At 43.7% G+C, this 21,932-nt stretch overlaps 1 protein-coding gene across 3 annotated transcripts in view; it reads left to right on the top strand.

Moving 5' to 3' along the window:
• The first annotated feature begins 1,181 nt into the window (after nt 1-1,181).
• Nucleotides 1,182-21,932, top strand: part of ARL15 (ADP ribosylation factor like GTPase 15) — a 433,698-nt gene continuing 412,947 nt past the window's right edge. For 2 of the 3 annotated variants that reach the window (XM_032145208.2, XM_058434194.1), the window contains exon 1: nt 1,254-1,323. Coding sequence is in view for 1 of the 3 variants with exons in the window: in XM_032145209.2 (XP_032001100.1) it covers nt 1,276-1,323 (48 nt within the window). In the remaining 2 variants the exon portion in view is untranslated. Of the gene's footprint in view, nt 1,324-21,932 lie in introns of all 3 variants that reach the window. The other variant, XM_032145209.2, reaches the window with a different exon arrangement.

The raw sequence follows: 21,932 nt of genomic DNA, 5'->3' as shown, positions 1-21,932 counted from the left end.
ATGTATGCAAGCCCTAACTATTAATACAGGTGAGAGCATCCACCTTATCTTCCATTCTCCCTAAGCCCTGAGGGTGGGGATGGGGGGGGCATTCCAATCACCTGAGCCTAAGAACACAGCTGTGTCTGGCATGGTCTGGTTATTTATAGCCTAAAAAAAAAAAAAAAAAAAAAAGCCAGCTTCTTGTCCGATTCAGGCTTTCCCTGCCCAACCCCACTAGCTTAATGCGATATTGACATTACCAGGAAATGCGTAAGTCCCAAATGCATCTGCTTATAGATATTTTTACCTCTAGAAATAATACCGGGTCACAAATATTGTTATTTGTGTTTTTTGCAGAGAGCGTCTACTGCTCATTTAATTCAGGGGCGTTGGATTTGTGCTCAGTGTAATTTGACTCCAAGCATGCAAACTGATCAACTTCTTCCCGTGTGTTTGGGGAGTACAAGTGACTACTGCGAGTCCTGAAATGTTTTTCTTTCCCTTTTCACGTGGAGGAAAGCGAATTCTCCGAGGACTGTTCCGCGTTCTACGCAGGGGTTGTAAGGGGGGTTCCTGAGTCACCTCTGGCTGCGCGGGGGGCCTGTGTGTACCCTCAGGGACACCAGGCCGGAATCGTCCGCCTTACTTTCAAATGATAAAAGTGCGGAGGGTCTTTCTGCTCCTAAGTCGCGTACAGGATTGCCTGTTTACGGAGTATATTTCACACACTTCTTTCCCGGTGGTGCCGTCTCGTGGCGGCAGAGCCTTTAGGAAGGCTCTCGGGGAGAAGACAAGATCAGTGGCGACCACGCCTCCCACGTTACAGCGCTCGCTTCCTACTGGGGGTTGGCGGGGACACCAAGGCTCTCCAGCCCGGGAACACGGAGTTCGGCTCCGTTGTACCCAACTGGAAAGCTGTGGAAACAAAAAACTCGGGCGGCGACAGCACCAGCCGATTTTCCGTTCTCTTGGCTCTTTCTTCCGCTTGCACCGCCCCCACCCCAGCTCCTGCGCTCAGCATACAGGAACCCCCCCCCCCCCCCCCCCCCCCCGTTTCTCTCCTGCCACCGGCTGGGGCCCGCCTTTTATAGGCGCCGCAGCCAATGAGCGCGCTTCTTTCCCTCTGCCCGCCCGCCTGGCCAATCGCCGCGCCCCTTGTGTAATCTCCGGCTAGTCGGCTGCTTTCGGCTATTTTCGCTGTTGCTGGCTTTTTCAAGAGCTGCTCGCTCGCAGCCAGAGACGCTGCTTTTTTTTTCCGGGTTCGGAGTCGTTCCGGATGCTTTAGGCTGCCGGATGTCTGATCTCCGGATAACTGAGGCGTTTCTGTACATGGATTATCTGGTAGGTGCAGGGCAGGGGTGGCATGTCGCCTCTCGGATCTCGGCGTGCCGGATGGCCCCCTGCCTTGAGGAGCAGCCTTTTTGCTTTCTTTCTTTGGGATAGGATGCCTCTGGGGTTCTTTCTCCTGCAGCCGGCTCGTAAGCCTTGCCCTGGACTCGGAGGGGCAGCCTCCAAGGGGGGTGGGTGGTGGAGCTGACAGGTAAAGGTGCGGCCTGGACCAGCACGGCCGCAGGGCGAGGGTCGCGCTGGGGCTGCTTGAGAGATGGGGCGGCCGCGGCGGCGCGTCCCCTGCCCGCGATCGGCTTCCTGGCTTCCCTCTGCGCTCTCCGCAGAGGACTTTCTTTCCGGGGGAGCAGGAGTTTTCCGCTCTCCCTGGAGCAGAACTCCAGGTGCTATTAAAGAGCCATAACCAGAATGGCTCACTAAGTGCCCAGCAGCCCTGGTCATTTGATTGTTATTAAATCTCTAAAGCTATGACCTCGGTCGTGGCGGGGTTTTAAAAGCACATTACCATAAAGCAGACGGGTCTAAACTACCTCGCAGGCTGGCACGAACAGGACTGAGTAGGGACAGGTATTGCCCCACCATTCCAGTCTTGGGTGCGTGCCGCGGTTCCACTGTGCACGGATTGGAACCCGGCTGTTTAGGCCAGGCTTGTGCTGAGAAGTTCAGGTGGGAAAAGTGTCAGCACAGTGCTGGGACCGAACATCATTTTAAAAATGGACTTCTATGTAGGTCTTTGTGGAATTATGCGAGCACCATGTTTTGTTCCAGAAATTATATTTCCCCAGAGCTGCTTGTTTGCGTTTAAGGGGATCCTCATTTGCAGAGACTGTGTTCGATCCTATACGATTACTGTGTTTACCATGTTGGGCAGAACCGCTATTGCCATGCAGAGTTGAAGTAGACGGTTAGAAGCATTGACCCTCCTGTCATCTTGTTGGACACATGCACTCGGTTTTCGACTGCAGATTGGCCTGGCAGAGATTTGCCAGTGCCTTCTAGGAATTACACTTAAGGCTGTACTGAGAAAGTCTGTGCATGCTTTGACCGCCAAGAAACGCCGGACCGGGTTTGTACTGTCATCTGTGTATTTGGGCTTATTTTAGTGTACATAAAGGAAATGTTTCTCCTGATGCTTCAGAGCTTGATGGTCTTGTGGGAAAGGATGGTGACTGCAGTTAATGCATGGCCTTGTGAATGGAGCTGGATCTAAAATTCTGAGTTCAAGTTCTGTTTTGTTGTTCATTTGTTGATGGCAGTAACTTCCTTTATCTTTGTGATAAAGGGATATTATTCACCCAGTACTGTAGCTGGTTAAGGGGGTTATCTGATTATGAACATTCTTCACAATACAGGTGCCCTGTAAGTTAAGAGAGCTGCCAAAGTGTCCAGAAGCTTATTTTCTAAGTTAAATAACTGATTTAATTTGTAATTTATCTTATAAAATACAGTACATGGTTTTTGTCTTGCAGTCTGCCTAAATTAAAGCGAAAGTTTGTTGGGATAATTACCAAGTAGGAAAGGGTGACATTGCCTGTACTACTAAAAGCTAATTTTGAATACTTAAATAGTTCTTTAAAAAGAAAATCAGGTGGTTCTGACATTTTATTATTTTCTTTATTTACTGTATGTGTTTTAAATTTATAAATTGCATCACAAAGCTGTCTTTGAGGTGCCAAACCTATCAAAATGCTTAGTGAAAACGAAATTGATAACTCTGGTTAATTACTCAGGCTAACCTCTAGATAGGCATAGTCTAAAGGTGAGCGGATGAATGTTTGTGGGCTCAAGGTTACCTTAAAAGCAGATTAATTTATTTGCCAATTTACTAGCAGCTTTGTGTCAGAATCAACAGGTCACAAATTTGACTTGGCCTTTTTATTTTACCTGGGCTCAAGGTTACCCTAAAAGCAGATTAATTTCTTTGCCAATTTACTAACAGCTTTGTGTCAAAATCAGCAGGCCCCAAATTTGACTTGGCTTTTTAAAAAGCTTTACTTGCCATACATCTTAGTTTTACTTTCATATTTAAAAAAAATCATTAGTTTGCCACTTTATCCATCTAAAATTCACAAGTGCAGTGACCAACCCCATAAAAGCCAGTGGCTACTCTTTGGAGGTGAGAAAAGAAATCTTAAAGGAAACAGTTTAGTTTTTGTGAGTGTGCCAAGTGTCCCCTGTGAAAAGATTTCAGAAAATTCTTTAGCATTAAACTGGATGGAAACAAACAGAAAAACCATCTCAAAACAAAAAACTAGCCCTCCCGAGGTAGCCTTTTTGTGTTCACCTTTTGCTTATCGACTTTCAGAGAAAACGATGTGCCACACATTATTCTTCTCTTCCTGTCTTTCTGATTGACTTGCTTGCTTATGCATACTCTGTGTGGCGTTTATTAAAAGCCCTATTTCTGAGGAATAGAAATCAATTTATTTGCATCTGGTATCTTATTAAAAAAAAAAAATTCCTGAGTTCTTTTACTTACCTTGCAGGAAAAAAAAAATGCTCCTTTCATTCCAAGTTTGACTCCAGATTTTGCTGAATGGATTAGAGCAAGTTCCCATTCCCGGCACTTGACAAGAATGATGGTGTGTGTCATTTCTTTTTAATCAGTGTTTGACTTTCTTGTGTTGTTCCTGTTGGAAACTGGAAGAGAGAGCTGTGTGTGTGTATGTACGTATTGTTCATTGTTCTTTGGGCTGGATGTCATCACTTAACCTTTTTATTTGGAGGAGAGTGGAAAGGAAGAAGGGAGAGAAAGGTGGAGGTGCTATTTTGTCTTAACAGGATTAATCCTTTTAATAAGATTGAGATATTAAAACAGATGAAGAAGCTCTACTGATCTTCGGGTCGCTGTTGATTTCTTAAAACAAGTGTTCTCAGAAGTGACAGTCAAGGTGAGGGACAGGGATAGTACTTTAATATTTAAGACAGGGTTTTATTGATTTCAGTCGAGGGAAAGAATAGAAATTTGCTAATCCTAATCAATTAGATGTATCACCTGGTGCGGTGCCTGACTTGGTTTCTGGCATGTAGTAATAGTTAGGGCCCGATATTTTATTTGTTGAATCAGATGAATATGAAATGGAAAGGAAAATTCTGCTTTTTTTCCACCAGTTTTTAAACTGAGACAAGATAAAATCTGTTTGGATTAGGTGTTTTGTTCTGGGGAATGCAGAATGTATCCTTTACTCTTAACTTGAAGATGATCAAGATATAATCCGTTTAGCCGGGGTGGCAATTTAAACATAAAAATCTCTGTTTTCCAGTTGATGAGTGAATCTTCCTTGAAGGGCACACAACTTTTCCCCTTTCCATGATGGGGTTTAAAGGCCATGTTTACATCTGCCAGGTCTCTGGGTAAACATTTAGCTTTTGTCCCAACAGGCAGTACCAGCATCTTACTCTTTCTCCTCCTAGGTAGAACTAGTAACACAAGGTGCAGAGCTTTTTGAATAAGGTAGGAGAAAATAGTCAGGTTAAAATGAAAGAGAAAAACACATTTCTCGAGTTTTCCTGGGAGGTTGGACAAGATCAACTTCTAGATTCCTTTCAGTTCAAAATTTTCTGTCTTGACTCATGTGATGATTGATCTGGAATTAACCTTTTTTCCCTCTGCGCCATCAAAACAACAGTGGTAGAATTGGTTGTACCCTGTGTGATACCTATGATGATTAAATGAGATAGTGGAGGGAAAGTCATTTGTAAACAGTACATTGCTTTTCAAATGTAAAATGTTAATGTATTGTGTGGCTGGGCGAGGTGGCTCACGCCTGTAATCCCAGCACTTCCGGAGGGCGACACAGGCGGATCACTTGAGGTCAGGAGTTTGAGACCAGCCTGGCTGACATGGAGAAACCCTGTCTCTACTTAAAATATAAAAATTAGCTGGGTGTCATGGTGCATGCCTGTAATCTCAGCTACTTGGGAGGCTGAGGCAGGAGAATCGCTTGAACCCAGGAGGCAGAGGTTGCGGTGAGATCGCACCACTGCACTCCAGCCTGGGCGACAGAGTGAGATTCCGTCTCAAGACAAAAAAAAAAAAAAAAGTTAACATATTGTGATTATGTTGCTGATGTTAGTTTTATACCTCCTGTAGAATGACTGTTACTGCTTAGTGGTATTGACGTACCTTTTAAACTAGTCTCAATTTATGGAAATCCTGGGAGTTGTAATCAACAAGCAGGAAGTCACAAGACTCTTTTAAGAATCTTTTAAAAGCTACGAAAATAAAACCCATTTGAATAATTTATCTATTCAACAAGTATTTATGGAGCCCCTACTTTGTGCATGGCCCTGAAAGTCATGGGGGATGAACCCTCAGCTGTAATATCCTCCTTGGCTGCAGGACTGGCAGGTGTGTGGCTCTAGAGGAACCTGTGGCAGGACAGGTTAAATAAGGCACATAGGGGAGCGGGTAGCTTCTGATGTGCTTCTTTGCTTTCCAGGACGTTCCTCTCATTTTATGTGTTTTATTGTGAACTAAAATATAAACTTAGACTTGAAAATGTGACAAGTAAAAATGGTTGATTAGTCTTGGATGCTAATTGTCAATTAATATTCACTGCATTTGTTTATAGTAGCCTCCACCCTCCCATCCACAGTTTTACTTTTCAAGGTTTCAGTTAACCATGGTCCACCGAGGTCTCAAAATAGGTGAGAACAGTACAATAAGATATTTTAAGAGAGAGAGAGAGAGACCACATTCACATAACTTTTATTACAGTATATTGTTATAATTGTTCACTTTTATTATTAGTTATTATTAATCACTTACTGTGCCTAATTTACACATTAAACTTTATCATAGGTGTGTGTGTATAGGAAAAAATATAGTGTGCTATATGCTATGTGCTATGTTAGTTAGTTCTGTGATAGCTCAGTACTATCTGTGGTTTTAGGTATCCACTGGGACTTGGAATACATCCCCCATGGATGAGGGGAAACTACTGTACCGCGTTGGGGATTTTTTTTTTTTTGAGGCAGAGTTTTGCTCTTGTCACGCAGGCTGGAATGCAATGGGGTGATTCTCCTGTCTCAGCCTCCTAAGTAGCTGGGATTACAGGTGCCCACCACCATGCCCGGCTAATTTTTGTATGCTTAGTAGAGATGGGGTTTCACCATGTTGGCCAGGCTGGTCTCAAACTCCTGACCTCAGGTGATCCACCTGCCTCGGCCTCACAAAGTGCTGGGATTACAGGAGTGAGCCACCGCGCCCGGCCAGTGTTTGGGATTTAATAAGATTAGATTTGATAGGTTAGTTTAATAAGATTTCTTTGTATAGACTGGTGGACTGGACCTATTTAGTTTCTGGGTTATAGGCTGTATCTGCCACCATAAAAATGTATGTGTCAGTGGGGAAGATGTGGTGAGAGAATTGGGCTGATCATCACAAATCTCTCACCATTTGCAGGATAAAAACCAGCTAACTAACCAACAATAGAAACCCATGATGTGCTACAAAGGGTAGAGCCCACGGGCACTATGAAATTGTAAAGGATGCTACTTGAAAAGAGGAGTGAAGGTACATTTGTGATTTCATATTATGTTCAGTTATCTGTGAACCGAACTTCTTTATTGGTAAAAAAAAGTACATTGTTTTTAACCCTGAATATCTATGAACATTGTTAACTTGTATTTATTATGACTAACTGTAAAGTGATAATGTAGGTCACTTTTTAGTCTAAATGTCGACTGGATTAGGCAGTCATATTAAATATTCCTTTCTTAATAATTTATAAGATACAAATTATCTGAGCACAATAAACAGATCTGTCATATATGGAGTTCACATAGCAAAAATGTTTTGAGCAAATCCATACCATCAAGTAGGAACTCTTCTACAAAGGTGTTACGTCTGGTTCCCAAACTTCTGTGGCTCCAGTCTAACAGTATGAGCCCTGGGAGAGGACACATTGGGACCTTGATTCATGCCCTCCAGGGGCTTGCATACTGAAAGATGCCAAAGCCACATGCTTGTTGGCATGTGGGCAGTGCTCGGGTGGGGGTTGAGAGGAGATAAGTATATGAGTTATAATCAGGAGGGCAAAATCAGTTAACATTTATTGAGCACTTACTCTGTGCCAATGTTCTAAGTCCTTTGCATGTGTAATAGCATTAAACTGAGACTCAGGGAGGTTGTGTAATTTCCTCAAGTTCACACAGCTAGCAAGTAGTTGAACTGCTCTTGTGGCCCCAGGGCCCTCCCTCTTCGTTGCCTTCCACCCACAAGTAGTTCCCTTGCGCTGGGCAGAGGCTCAGGCAGCTTGGTGTTAAAGCAGTTGGGATGCACTCAGAATTTTTAGTATATTGCTTCTTAAGTAAACAGGCACGGAAAAGTGGTCCTTGACCACTACTATGTTAAAGAAAGCAGTGGCCATGAGCAGGCTGGCTGATGCGCCCTTGTCCCCAAGGACTCTGGCAGGTGATTGTTACAGAGAAGGCTGGCTAGGAAGAGAACTATGTTGTGTGCTGGGAACTCCTGCCTTACAGTCTCCTTACCCTGGTCATAGTCACTGAGGTGATCTTCAGCATCTAATGTTCCATCAGGTGACCACATATAGATTTTTAGGCAACCTTCTTACTCAGCCCCTTAGTGTCACTTTCAGGGGCACATTCCTACCTGCCCCAAGCCCCAGTTTTGTTTTGTTTCGTTTTTCTTCCCTCCCTTCCCCTCCCCTCTCCTTCTTTTTCTTCTTTTTTCCCTCTCCTCCTCTTTCTTCTTTTTCTCCTCTCCTCTTCTTTTTTTTTTTTTTTTGACAGAGTCTCACTCTGTCATCCAGGCTGGAGTGCAGTGGTGCGATCTCCTTACTCAGTCCCCTAGTGTTACTTTCAGGGGCACATTCCTACCTGCCCCAAGCCCCAGTTTGTTTGTTTGTTTCTTGCTTTTCTTGCTTGCTTGCTTGATGGGGTGTCACTCTGTCACCCAGGCTGGAGTGCAGTGGCTTGATCTCAGCTCACTGCAACCTCTGCCTCCCGGGTTCAAGCAATTATCCCACCTAAGCCTCCTGAGTAGCTGGGACTACAGGCGTGTGGTTAGTTTTTTGTATTTTTTGGTAGAGACGGGGTTTCGCCATGTTGCCCAGGCTGGTCTCAATCTTCTGACCTCAAGTGATCCACCTACCTCAGCTTCCCAAAGTGCTGGGATCACAGGCCTGAGCCACCGTGCCCAGCCCCGTTTCTTTTGAAGAGGTACTGAGACTGTGCTATGTTCCTTTGCCACGTGCTGCCTGGGAAGTCGGCTGTTCCCAATAGACACTAGGCCATAAGCAGCCTGTTGCTTCTGGACTTCAGCGGGGCAAAATCTCCTGATGGTATTAATTTTATAAAAGGATTTATTTCTAAGGTAGACTAAAGAGAAGGAAAGCTTGTTAGGGAAGGTCTCGTAACTATTGTAGGTGACAAGAGGTGGGAATTTCCTCTGATACTTCCCACAAATTTAATTATTGAGGGGCTTTTATTTTGGATCCTGCAGCCCCCTGTGTTATGTCGTGGCTCTCCCCTGTCATCTCCCCGAATGTCCCAGGTGTTTGGATGAGTCTAAGAAGCCCAGTTCTGGTTGACCCTCATTTTCTGAGTGTCTGTAAAGTACCTAGGCACATCTACTTTTAGCAGGGCTGGCTTCCCAGCCATGCAACCACTGGGTTCAGAAGAGCCCCATGCCTGGTTTACTGCTCTTTGGTCACCATCCTGAAAAAAAGAATTCTTAATTTTAGGACAGGTGCTTTGCATTTTCATTTTGCACTGGGCCCCACAATTTATAAGGCCAGTTCAGATTTCTAGCGCTAAATACATGGCTGGCATCTGAGTCTGTAACCTGCATCATTGCTGGTTCCTTGACCATCTTAATCACCATTTTATCACCGGAATCTAGTCTAGTGTCTGGTAAATACAGGACTGTGTACCATTTACAATGCTGAGTGTTTTCCTTGGATCACCTAATTTAATCCTCCCAACAGTGCTGTTAACCAGGTATTGCTGACTTACAAAGACATAGCAACTTAGAAAAGAGGAAACTTGAGACTCTGAAAAGTTGAGTCTTGCCCAGAATTGCATAACCAGTGGAGGCTCAGGGTCAGGATCAGGGTATGAGCTTGTCTGATTCTAAGCCCATGGCCATGAGCATTCTTTGGTGCTGCTTACCTGTTACAATTAATAATTGTTGAAAGGATGAGTGAGAGAGACTGTGAACCATAGATAACAATTCTGGAAATTGAGGGGTCACTTGATTGTTTCTGTCACCTGGTTGCCTGTGAGAGGCCCTCTGGGAACTCAGTGATAGTGCAGCTCCCACTGGGAAAGTTGTGTGGGTTTGTGTTTGAGGTGGGAGTCTGCTCACGGATTTTGCTTTCATTGATTACCCACTCTCTCCTTCACTGTGCATAAAGGTAGGTGTTCTGCCCTTTGGCTCAGAGAGACAAACACTCTTACATGATTTTGATAGTAGCTCACCATCTGAAAAGTTGCATTTGCAAGCCAATCTCATTTATCAAATTCCTCTGTACCTAGATTTGCTGGGAACTGTTTTAACCTCTGGACTGCTGCTTTCAGAGTTGAGGACTTATCCCACTAATTATGTCCATGTCTCTCCAAGGGGGATTCCCCTGGGTTCTTTTTTCAACAGGAGAGCTGCTGCTCTGGCCTCTCTCTCGGGGAAGGGAATGACAATCTGGAGGCACTCCAGGACCATTGATTGAGGCATCGGAAGTCTATACCCGTCCCTAATCAGTGTAGACATGGAGTCAGGAGCTAAACAGAAATACAGTTCTTTCAGAGTTTTATTTCTAATTATGAATTATTTTAAGAATTCAGAAAAGTACAGAAAATAATATAACAGACTTCTGTGTACCTGCCTTCCTGATTGAACATTTTGCCATTTTGACTTCAAAACTCTGGTGATCTTGAAATGAAACTAAAGACTCCTGTTCCCTGCCTGCTTCCTCCTCCACCCTTCTCAGTGGTGACCACTATCCCGAGGTTAGTGAGTAACAGTCTCATGCATATTTTCGGCTTTTTATCATACATGCATGTGGGTGTAAACCATATATAGTATCATTTTATGTGCTTTAAGAATTTTACCAAAATTGTAACATAATGCTCTATCTTTTTAAATTTGCTTTTTTCCCTAAAAAAAAAAAAAATGTTGAGTGAATAAGACATTAGTCTGCCCTCAAGGTACTTATGCTCCTGTACGATGAAAAATAAACAATTACATTTTGGAGTAGCATAGTCTATCTGGAGGGAAATAAAGATGACTAGAGTAGCACATGAAAGGGAACCTAACCTAGATTTCAGGGCCAAAGAGAACTTCCCAGAGGAGTCTTTTAATGTCTGCAACATTGAAGCTGAGTAAAGTTGGCCCAGTGACAGGCAGGGCCAGAGTCAGGCAAAAGGAATAGCTGTGCGGAAATTTGGGGGTGAGTAACCCCATGACTTCAAGGAACTTCAGGGGTTCTGTGTTTTTGGAGCAGGGTTTGGAGCAGTGCTAGAAATGAAGCTGCAGAGCCCAGCTAGGGTCATGGAAACCCTAAAAGTTTGCCTGCAATGACATGGTCAGATCTGTCTGCAGTGCAGAGAAGGATTGGAAAGGGAGGGAAGACTGGAGCAAGACTAGTTAGGAAGATGTCCTGATCCAGAAATGAGACGATGGTGTTCACAACCAAGAAGGGGCAGGAGGGATGCAGAAATGTAGATGGATTTAAGCAACATTTAAGAATTGCCAGAATTTTGTGATTGGATGTGGAATATGACAACAGAATAGATCTTAGGGATAATTCTTAGGTTTTTGGTTTGAGCATTGTTCTGGTTATCTGTTACTGATTAATGAACCACCTTACAACAATAGTTTAACACAGTAACAATGTATTTTACTTGTGAATCGGGGGTTGACTGGGTTCAACTAGGCAGTTCTTGTTCAGGGTCCCTCATGAAGTTGTAATCAGATGGAGGGTGGGGTCACCTCAAGGCTTCATACACATGCCTGGCATCTGAGCTGGGTACATTGCAACAGCTGGGTGCTGGACAAGGGTGGCCCCCTGGGGCATCTCTCTTCATGTGGTCTTTCTATGTGATGGCCTCAAGATAGCTGGACTTCTCATATTGAGGCTGAAGGCTTGCAGAACAAATGTACCAAGAGAAACTGGCAGAAACTGCCTGGTCTTTTCTATCCAATCCTCAACAGTGATTCAGTGTCACTTTTACTGTGCTCTTTTCATCAAGACAGTAAAAAAGACATTGCTAGGTTCAAGGGCAGAAGAGAGATATCTCTTGGTGGGAGGAAGGTTGAAGAATTTTTGGACATGTTTTAAAACCACTGTAGGTATTGAGGTGGGTAATGGGGTCATGCACTGTGATCTGTAACCCTGAAGAAATAGCAGGTTTGGTGGGAAGGGGAGAAGTTTGATTTTAGAGTGACTGAGTTTGAACTGCTTGTGCAGTAATTCAACTTGAGATTTCACATAGGTAAATGGAAACTTAGAGGTGAGGTTTGGAGATGCAGTTAAAACTAATACCTAGGGCCGGGCACGGTGGCTCACGCCTATAATCCCGGCACTTTGAGAGGCCGAAGTGTGTGTATCACGAGATCAGCAGATCCAGACCATCTGGCCAACATGATGAAACCCCATCTCTACTAAAATACAAAAAATTAACCAGGCGTAGTGGTGCATGCCTATAGTCCCACCTATTCAGGAGGCTGAGGCAGGAGAATAGCTTGAACCCAGGAGGTGGAGCCTGCAGTGAGCCGAGATCGCGCCACTGCACTCCAGCCTGGCGACAGTGCGAGACTCCGTCTCAAAAAAAAACAAAACAAAAAAAGCTAATAGCTAACATTTATTGTTACATACTGTATACTATACTATATTATTAATATTTTGCAGGAGGCACAGTGCTCAATATTTTTATATGCTATACATTTACTATTATCATTTTAGAGATTAGAAAACTGAAGCTTAGAGAAATTAAATGTTGTGCCTAAGACATGGTGGAGCCAGAATTTGAACCTAGGTCTGGCTAATGTTTGAGCTCACATTTGCAACCACTTAGATGGTAACTGAAGCCATAGCCATGCATGAGGGTTCAGTTGTGTGGGAAAGGAAAAGACTTGAGGACGCCTATGGCCTCAGCCACTGCTGGCATGTAGTATACATGCAGCTTTTATGGGATCACCAAAAGTAAAGGAACCAAAGAGGAGCTTGGCAGCCAGGCATGGTGGCTTGTGCCTGTAATCTCAGCACTTTTGGAGGCCAAGGCGGGAGGATCAGTTGGGACCAAGTGTTTGAGACTAGACTGGGCAACATAGTGAGACCCCTGTCTCCACAAAAAAATAAGATAGCCAAGCATGGTGGCGTGGACCAGTGGCCCCAGCTACCTGGGAGGCTGAGGCAGGAGGATCACCTGAGCCTAGGATGTTGAGGCTGCAATGAGCCGTGATTGTGCCACTGCACTCCAGCCTGGGTGACAGAACAAGACCCCATCTCAAAAGAAAAAATGAAAAGGAAAGAAAAAAAAACCCAATAGCAACCAAAAAGAGGAGCCTGGGAGAAAGAGAACTGAGAGGTTGGAAGGAAACCCGGAGAGTGTGATGTCAAGCAGACTGAGGATAGACTTTCCAGAAGGAGAAAGTGGCCAAGTTTGTTAAACGTTGACCAGAGATCATGGAAGATAATGACTGGAAAATGACCACTGAATTCATGTCAGTGGTGACCTTGGCCAGAGGGCTGTCATGGGCCTTGTTGCGGTGCCGATTAGTGGAGGAGTGGAGAATGAGGAAAGGATGCTGCTCCAATGAATGTTTTATGAGACATTCACCAGGAAAGAGAAGAGAAAGGGCTGGAACTGGAGGGGCAGGAAGGTTGGGGGGTGGCTTTCCTTAAATGGGATTAGAGATGGCGCAGTGCTGGTGAAGTAGAACGTGAGGTCATTTTGCCAAGTGTGACTGAAATGTGGTCAGGTAGGGGTTTTAACTGAGGAGGACTGAAGAAGCTGCAGTGAAGACTGAGGGCGAGGATGACCAGGGACATAGAGCATTGGTAGTTGTGTGGTGCTGAAGTCGCAGACCATCTTGGTACACATTTAGATGGTTGTGTGATTTCTTTTTTTCTTTCCTTGTAGCCTTTGTAGCTATCTAGATGTAGTTTTAAGAAGGTGGGCAGTTAGATTGGTAAGGGTTAGGGATTTTCCTAATCTAAGGTGAATCCATAGGTAGACAATGGGGTGCGGGAACTTAGTACACTGGTAAGAAAATATTTGAAATGATAGACTGAGATCTGAGTTATAGGAAAGGAAGGAAGGGCAAATAGGAAGTAGAAGATGGGGCCGGGCACGGTGGCTCATGCCTGTAATCCCAGCACTTTGGGAGGCCGAGGTGGGCAGATCACAAGGTCAGGAGATCGAGACCATCCTGGCTAACACGGTGAAACCCCGTCTCTAATTAAAATACAAAAATTAGCCGGGCGTGGCAGTGTGCGCCTGTAGTCCCAGCTGCTGGGGAAGCTGAGGCAGGAGAATGCCATGAACCCGGGAGGCGGAGCTTGCAGTGAGCCCAGATTGTGCCACTGCACTCCAGCCTGGGTGACAGAGTGAGACTCCGTCTCAAAAATTAAAAAAAAAAAAAAAAAAAAGAAAGTAGAAGATGGAAGGGACTGGTGGTCTTGATGAGGCTGAACCATAAATGTTGTATGGAGTAACAAGTCAGAAAACTGGAGGTAAAGAAAGTTCAATGTGGTCAGACAATAGGGGTGTGAATTGAAGACTGCAGAGGTCAGAGGTAGACTCTCCAAGGGGAGGCCCCAGGGTGTGGCTATGGCTGGCAGCAGGTAAAAGAAGAGGAGGTCATGAGGCAGCAGAGGGAATACAGCCAAAGTGTCAGATGGATCATCCTCATGGATGAAGCCACCAGGACCATTGCAGGGCTTGTGTTTGAGTGAAAGACTGAGCCAGATATCAGAAATCCTTAGTGAATAAGGCAAGGTTGATTGACATCATTAACAAGGAGCAGTAGAGGACACTGGATAGAGTGCATTGTCCTGAGTCTTGAAAGGAGTGGGAGGGTCGTGGCCCAAGAGTGGAGGAGGGTGTTTTCAAGGGATTGAGTTAGGCCACAAGATAGAGGGTACATTTAACAGAGCTTTTGTGGATGTAGAGGAGTTCATTTCATGGTTGAGTGCTGCAGGCTTTGGGTTTAACTCCTTGGCTTCACCAACTATTCTGTGTAACTTTGGCAAGTTAGCTGCCTTTTCAGTGCCTCACTTTTCTCCTTAGTAGAGTGGGGACAGTTAGAGGAACTACCTCTTGGATTTGCTGTGAAGAGTAACTCAAATAATACACATACTCTTAGGTTAGTGCTTGTTACTTCCTCCTTTCCTGCCTCTTCTTGTTCTTCATAATAGCAAAAAAACAATCACAGTATTTATATTGGTAGGTACTTTCTAAGGGCTTTACTTATTGAATCCTTAAAACAACTCTGTGAGGTAGGTACTAGCAGTATCATCTCAATTTTTCAGATGTCAGAACAGATGTAGAAAGAATAAGGAACTCGATTAAGGAAATACAGCAAGTTAAGAGGCAGATCTGGGACTTAAACCCAAGAAATCTGGCTCCAAAGCCCTCTTTCCTAACGAGTTCTGCAGAGTTAATGCACCGCCACCACTGTGGCAGAGGGTTCTATGGAAAGGCTGGGGAGGGCAGGTACTAGTGTGAGATGGGCTTATTGGAAAGGAGGCACAGAGCAGTGTACAGTAAGGATGACCTTAATATGGAAGATGCTATTTCATCTAGCATTTCCCTGGTTTAGGCCCAGGTTGATTGTGCTACAGAGGGTCCTCATTCAGATTACTAAACCCACAGCTCAATTACTGGATTCTTAAGACTCTCGGCCTATTTTTTTCTACTAAGAGGGGTTGCACTTCCAGGGGAGTTCTGGTTCCTGATGAATGGGCAGACTGGACCCCCCTGAAGGGACTCAGTTGCTGTCTGGATCTATCACTAGGCTGGATTTCTTTGGAGGGGTCCCTGGGATTGAGTCCTGCCAGTTTCAGGTTCCTGGGGCAGAGAATTGGTAGTTTGAAGTGCTGAGTCCAGAAGCTAATGAAGATGGCCCAGGCCGAGGCCTTTCCAACAGGACTGAAATCTGGTCGCAGGCAGTTGTTGGAACCTGGGGTTTGTTTTGTTGTGGGCAGCCTGCTTAGGGCTGTTTTGTTAGGGCAGTTTGTGAGGTTAGCCCTCTTATGTCTGGAACAATTGTATAGTAATCTGGATGCATTGTTAGTAAAGCTAAAATGGGCTCTGTGATCATGACTTCTATCTAATTAAAACGATAAGGAGCATAGTATTGTGGAAATAATTTTTAGTTTTCTCTCCTCCTATTATTTAAACCTTCTCTTCTCCCAGCCTTTCACTGCCAAAACAGAATCGAGGGTCCTTCCAGGGCCACTGCAGGGCTGCCTCAGACAGTGAGGCCTGTTAGACACTGCACAGAAGTGCCTGGCCAAGGGGGCAAGTGGGGCTGAAATCCAGCCCTGAAATCCAGCTCCTGCTTGGCTTGCCCAGATCCCCATTGTGAACTGGCACAGAGGTGCCTAATGTGCTAGCCATGACCCAGCCTCGGGCCTTTGTTCCTGTCTGTGTTATAGGACAGAGCACATTGTGGCACAGTGCAGGGCTGGGTTGCAGGCCTCTTAATATGCCCAGAACCTGGCACAAGTACACATGACAGGTGCTGGGTAAATATTTGGTTGGACTGAGATGCTGCACATAATAATGGTTAGGGGCAGAGCCAGACTGCCTGCGTTTGCATTCTAGCTCTGTGACTTACCTGCTCTGCAGCCTCCGTGCCTGTTTCCTTGCATGCAAAGTGGGTGTAATGATAGTATTAAATACCTACCTCGCAGAATTGAGTTAATGTATATTTAAAGCATTTAAAAGACAGCCTAATTCTGTAAGTACTACAAAAGTGTATATGAAACAAGGACTTATGGTACCGTTGTCACCAAAAAGATTTTGCTCCATTTCCATTCATTTTCCCCCTACCAGCCTTCCAAAAATCTCCCTGCCTCTGCCTAATACGCATAGTGTAGGGTAACTGGGTTAAAGACGCTTCAGCTGCTTGCTGGTGTTTTAAGTGGCCGCTATTTCTGATTCACAGGGTGAAAGGTCCTGGCAGGGAAGAGGGTGGCCCACATCTCTCCTCAGGCCAGTTCTGCTTACAGCTGTTACCTAAGTTCGGCCACACGAGCCGACTCAGCAGATGAGTTTTCTGAGGTGCTACTCTGGAATTCTGTTATTGTTTGGAGCCTTCGGTTCCTATTTCATTGGAGTCAAACAATTTGAAAGTCAAGTTTCTGCTTTTGAGAAGCAGAGCATGTGATTTATTGGCCAGCTCTTTTATCCCTTCTTCCTGTATGAATGTTTCCTGAGAGGCAGGGTATGGTAGAGGAAGGAGCATTGGGACGATTTATTGGGTAATGTGGCTGTTCTTGGTCATTTCGAATGTTTCCTGAATGAGGCTGCTTCTCTTTTCAAGTCACTGGGCTAAAGTAGAAAACCTCTTGGGATTATTGGATTTCTCTGTTTCATTTTGTATAGAAATGTATATTTTATATTGTTCACCAGTAATGTTTTTTCAGTGTAACATACTTTTTCCTATTTTTTTGGGGATTTCTATGTGTGTTTTAAAGGTTGGGTCATTTAGATGTGATCATGCAATTGCTCCTAGGTTTCCTTTGCATTTCCTGACTCTTTCAGGGTCCCTACTGACCTGGCCTTGGGCTGTGGGTAGCATCGCTTTTTGAGCCTGGAGTGCAGCCCCTGTTTATTATTTCTGTGGATGTAGGCTGCAATTTTTGTGCATCCTGAGATTCCTGTGCTATTGATGTTTAGTTTCATTATGTCATTAGGTATTTGGGGAGAATACCTAACTATATGGGGATCTTTGTTAATATCCGTAGGTGACTATTTTCCATTTCATGTCTTCTGAGTTCTTCCTGTTTTGTCATAAATAATTATGTGCGCTTAATATTCACTTGGAATAGTTTCATAAAATGGACTTAGTAAAAATTTTGATTCCATGTTGAGAAAGATCTTGCGTTGCTAATTCTAAAATTCTTCATATTAGATTCTTTGTAAGAGAACACAAGTATAATGAAACAAGTTGCTTAAAAAGTTGAAAAGCTGTGCAAGATGTGATGCATATTTTAACACTTTCTACAAAGGTTGTCTTGAATAAACCATCGTAAAAGTGAGTGATTATTAAAACATGAAGGAGATGAAGAATCCAGAGTTATAGTAAGCTCATTGATTATTCAGTCTTTTCCTCATCTGTCTTAAAGCAGTTCTTTTCTGTTTACCCAAATCCAGAGCGCTTAAGAGTTCATCTGAGGGAAAGATTATCCCAATTGCTTTATATAATTGCAGTGAGTGATATTAAGACAATAAGCAGTAGCAACAATAACAAATACATATGCTTCTAACACTGAGTATGAGTAGTATTTTCCTGTGCGTTCAAAATTAACAAGGACTCTTGTTTTATTAAATGATATTTTAATCAGTGTTTATGTGCCCGAAATGAAACATAGTCACTTTAGGTCCTCGATTTTTAATTCTGCTGTGTAGCCCTGTGTTAAAAGATCTTGCAGCGAGACAAGGATCTGTCAGATTTTAAAGTATTCTATATAGCTGGATTTTGGGTTAATTTTGGGAGAAGAAAAGCCCTACCTTCCCTTCTTTCTAATCTCCCTCTTTCCTTTTCTGACTTTCCTTACTCAGCAAATACTTATTGTGAGCTTAATGTTTGGCAGGCATTTGGGCATCCTAAATAATACAAGGGATGACCCTTGTAACTACTGAGACTGTAGCCTGTAACACTGAACGTAATATACATACGTCTTTCTTTGAACTACTGAACTCTGCCTTAGTAGTTGGAAAGCAGCTATAGATAATAGTTAATAGACAGATGGCTGTAGTTGTGTTTCAACAAAACTTTATTGGCAAAACCAGGTAGTGGACTGGATTTTCCCACAGATTGTAATTTGCCAGCTGCTGGGTTAGTATAATAGGATTTTCCTACCTCCTCAAAGAAGAGAGGCAGTATTGCATGATATTTTTCATTGGCATTGGATTTTTGGCTTTTGGACTTGGGGAGAACCTTTAAAGAAGAGCAAGACAGTTTGGGAGGCCAAGGCAGGCGGATCACATGAGGTCAGGAGTTCAAGACCAGCCTGGCCAACATGGTGAAACTGAACTGCAAAAATTAGCTGGGTGTGGGTGGGACACGCCTGTAGTCCCAGCTACTTGGGAGGCTGAGGCAGAATTGCTTGAACCCAGGAGGCGGAGGTTACAGTGAGCTGAGATCGTGCCACTGCATTCCAGCCTGGTGACAGAGTGAGACTTCATCTCAAAAAAATCAAAACAAAAGGATGATATGATCAGTGGCTTTAGTTGTTTGAAGGGCATAAAGTCTTCTGTGAATCTGAGCAGGTCAAGATCATAGGAAGGCCAGGTATTAGTTCAGGTAAAGAAGAATTCTCTTAAGATTTGTTCATCTTCCTTGAGTAGGAAATGACAGAACAGAAGCTGGCTCCCTGCCTGTTAGGGACATCATAGAAAGGGGTCCATGCACTGAGTGAGAGGTTGAAGTAGATGCAAAGTTCCTTTCAACTTTTTCCTTGCTTCTAGGTTGGTCCTAATGTATCAGCCAATCTCTCTTCACTTTACTATGAGTTATTGAAGAAAACATTGTGGTATAGCGGTGGAACTAACATGTTTCTTTTCTTTTCATTTAGGCAGTGGAGTTTTTTCCGACTAATTTTATGCAGAACTATTAAACAAGTGATATTTTACTATATTTGACTTTTTTTTTTTTTGAGACGGAGTCTCGCTCTGTCCCCCAGGCTGGAGTGCAGTGGCTCAATCTCGGCTCACTGCAAGCTCCACCTCCCGGGTTCACACCATTCTCCTGTCTCAGCCTCTCCGAGTAGCTGGGACTACAGGCGCCCGCCACCACGCCCGGCTAATTTTTTGTATTTTTAGTAGAGATGGGGTTTCACCGTGGTCTCGATCTCCTGACCTCGTGATCCGCCCGCCTCGGCCTCCCAGAGTGCTGGGATTACAAGCGTGAGCCACCGCGCCCGGCCTATTTGACTTTTTACAAGCCTATATTTATGATATTTACTTACAGGTTTATTATTATTATATATTAATCAGCGAGGACAATGAAGCTGTTTTGATGAACACAAAAACTGCCTTTAGACATGGTTGAGAACTGAAGGCTTATCAAATAGTTTATTTGGTTCTGCATTTTGTTCTCTTTTTGGTGTAGCATTGAGGAAAAACAGGATTCCAACAGAATCATAGTTGTAAATGTTACAGGTTGGAAAGTAGCTCACTGTGCAATGTTGAGCTGATCTTCAGTGAGAAGGCAGAACATAGGTTTTATCATGAGGCTTGATCTCTCCGCCGACCCCAAGTTGCTCTGGCAGCATGAGTTATGTGTGGGTGGTGTGTGTTAAAATTTTATATACAGTACATTTGAATATGTTGTTTCTCATTTCAGTCTCTAATTAAAATTCAATTTCTACTTAAAAGTATTTCGTGAATATCCAACTGTCTCTTTGCAACAGCATGTGGGCTTGCAGAGTTGGAAAAGGACTGGCTTAGAATTAGACCTAGGCAGTAGTCTACGTTCTGCCACTTCCTAGCCTCAGGCTTGTATCCTTTTGTTTTTTAATACGACAAACAGGCCTGGAAATACGCACATTGCTCTAATTGTGAGCGCTGAGTGAGATGACAGTATAAAAATACCTAGCGCATGGTAGAACCTTAGTAAATGCCTGTTTTTCCTTCTCTTGTGACTTGTAAGACAAGACCATCCTTTTAAATTGAATTGTGTGTGGTTCTACTCGATTTCTATAGGTATAGTCACTAGACATTATTCACCATCTTAATGAAACGCTTGGATAGGAACTCTGCCCTCAGAAATGCAAACTGCTCATCTGAAAGGAGGGGGCTTACGAGGGGCTATAGCTCACCTGGTTCATGGGTTGTGATTCTGCCTTCTGGTTTGAGAGTGAAGGGAGGACTTCGGAGAGATCCGCTTGCTGATAACAGGTGGAGGGCAGGAGTTTCAGTGGCTTGCTTATCCACACGACATGTCAGAAACATAGGCAATGACTATACTGCCTTTAGTTGTTAGATTTTTATATCAACCTCCACATATCTGTTCCCTTTAGTCCTTAGCACTAAAACCCATTCATAAAGAAGGGCCAGTGTGCACACCTTTGGAGAAGGAAGAACATCAACAGCAAGGGAGGGAGAGAGGGCTCGTGCCACTTGGCAGCCAGGCTTTAGGGATAGGGGTAAGGAGAAAATCTACAAGACTTAGGAAAAAGTGGTATCCCTTGAAAAAGAAAAGGGAAATAGGGCGAGTCCCTAGGGACAAAAGTAGGTAGATACTACCACCTGAGTTGGGCACAGGGATCCCTGGGACTTACAGAAAACCCCAAGTAGTTCCCTGAGTGTCTTGATTGGGGCTATTTGTCTTCAGCAAGTATGAGACAGTGGTATAGCTGCTTATAGGAATCTCAGAGGTTGGGGTATCAGATGCTGAAGAGTGGCTCAGAGAAATTGGCTGTGAACCCAAGCCCCAGGAGAGCCCGGTTAAGATTCCGTAGGGCCTGGCGCTTGTGGCTGGGAGTTGGGTTTCTGTTAAGATTGCTCTTAAACTATTAAATAGTTTTAAGCAGGAGGTGATAGCACCAGATTTACATGTTGAAAACTTGCTCTGGCTGTTGAGTGGAGGATGCATTATACAGGGATCAGATGGGAACTAGTGGGGCCTGTTCAGGAGACTCATCCACATTCCAGTAGTAGATGTGGGTGGCTTGGCTTTGGATTCACTAGATGTGAGAAATATCTTCCCTTTGCTAAGCACCTGATGCTTGCTTATTTAATTCAATAGAGTTAGTAGCTTTAGTATTATTATAGTTAGCCCTCTGTATCTGCGGGTTCTAGATCTGCAGATTCAATGAACTGCAAATTGTAAATATTTGAACAAAAAAATATAAAAAATAATACAAAATAAAAAATGCAGTCTAATAATTACACCACATTGTCATTGTATTAGGTATAAGTAATCTAGAGATGATTTAAAATATACAGGTGGATATGTGTAGGTTATATGCAAATATTACAGCATTTCATATAGGAACTTGAGCATCCACAGATTTTAGTATCTGCAGAGGGTCCTGGAGCCAATCCCCCATGGAAACCAAGGACTGTCTGTTCTCTTTTCTCATCTGAGGACCACTTATTGAAGTTCAGGGTGGATGAGTTTTCTAAAGTAACTTATGGAATGGTTCAAACCCAGGTTTGTCTAACCTCAAAGCTGACCTTTCTTTTCCCTCCACAGTCAGAAAAACAAGAGGAAAAGTTGAGATTGTCCAATTAATAAGCAAATAGAAATTTTTTGAACCTTTCAGTGGCTGTTAGACCATGTTCTCCTGTAGTCAGCCTTTTCCTGGCAGTACAATAAGTTTTGTAAGTTAATATAGGAGTACTGATTCAGTAAAAGGGCTTGGCCATTTGAATATTTTGAGGATTTTAAATATAGATTTGAC

The sequence above is a fragment of the Hylobates moloch genome, unplaced genomic scaffold, assembly GCF_009828535.3.
Source record: "Hylobates moloch isolate HMO894 unplaced genomic scaffold, HMol_V3 SCAFFOLD_23, whole genome shotgun sequence".
Lineage (NCBI taxonomy): Eukaryota > Metazoa > Chordata > Mammalia > Primates > Hylobatidae > Hylobates > Hylobates moloch.
The sequence above is the reverse complement of the archived record's forward strand: the minus strand, read 5'-3'. Positions and strand labels throughout refer to the sequence as shown.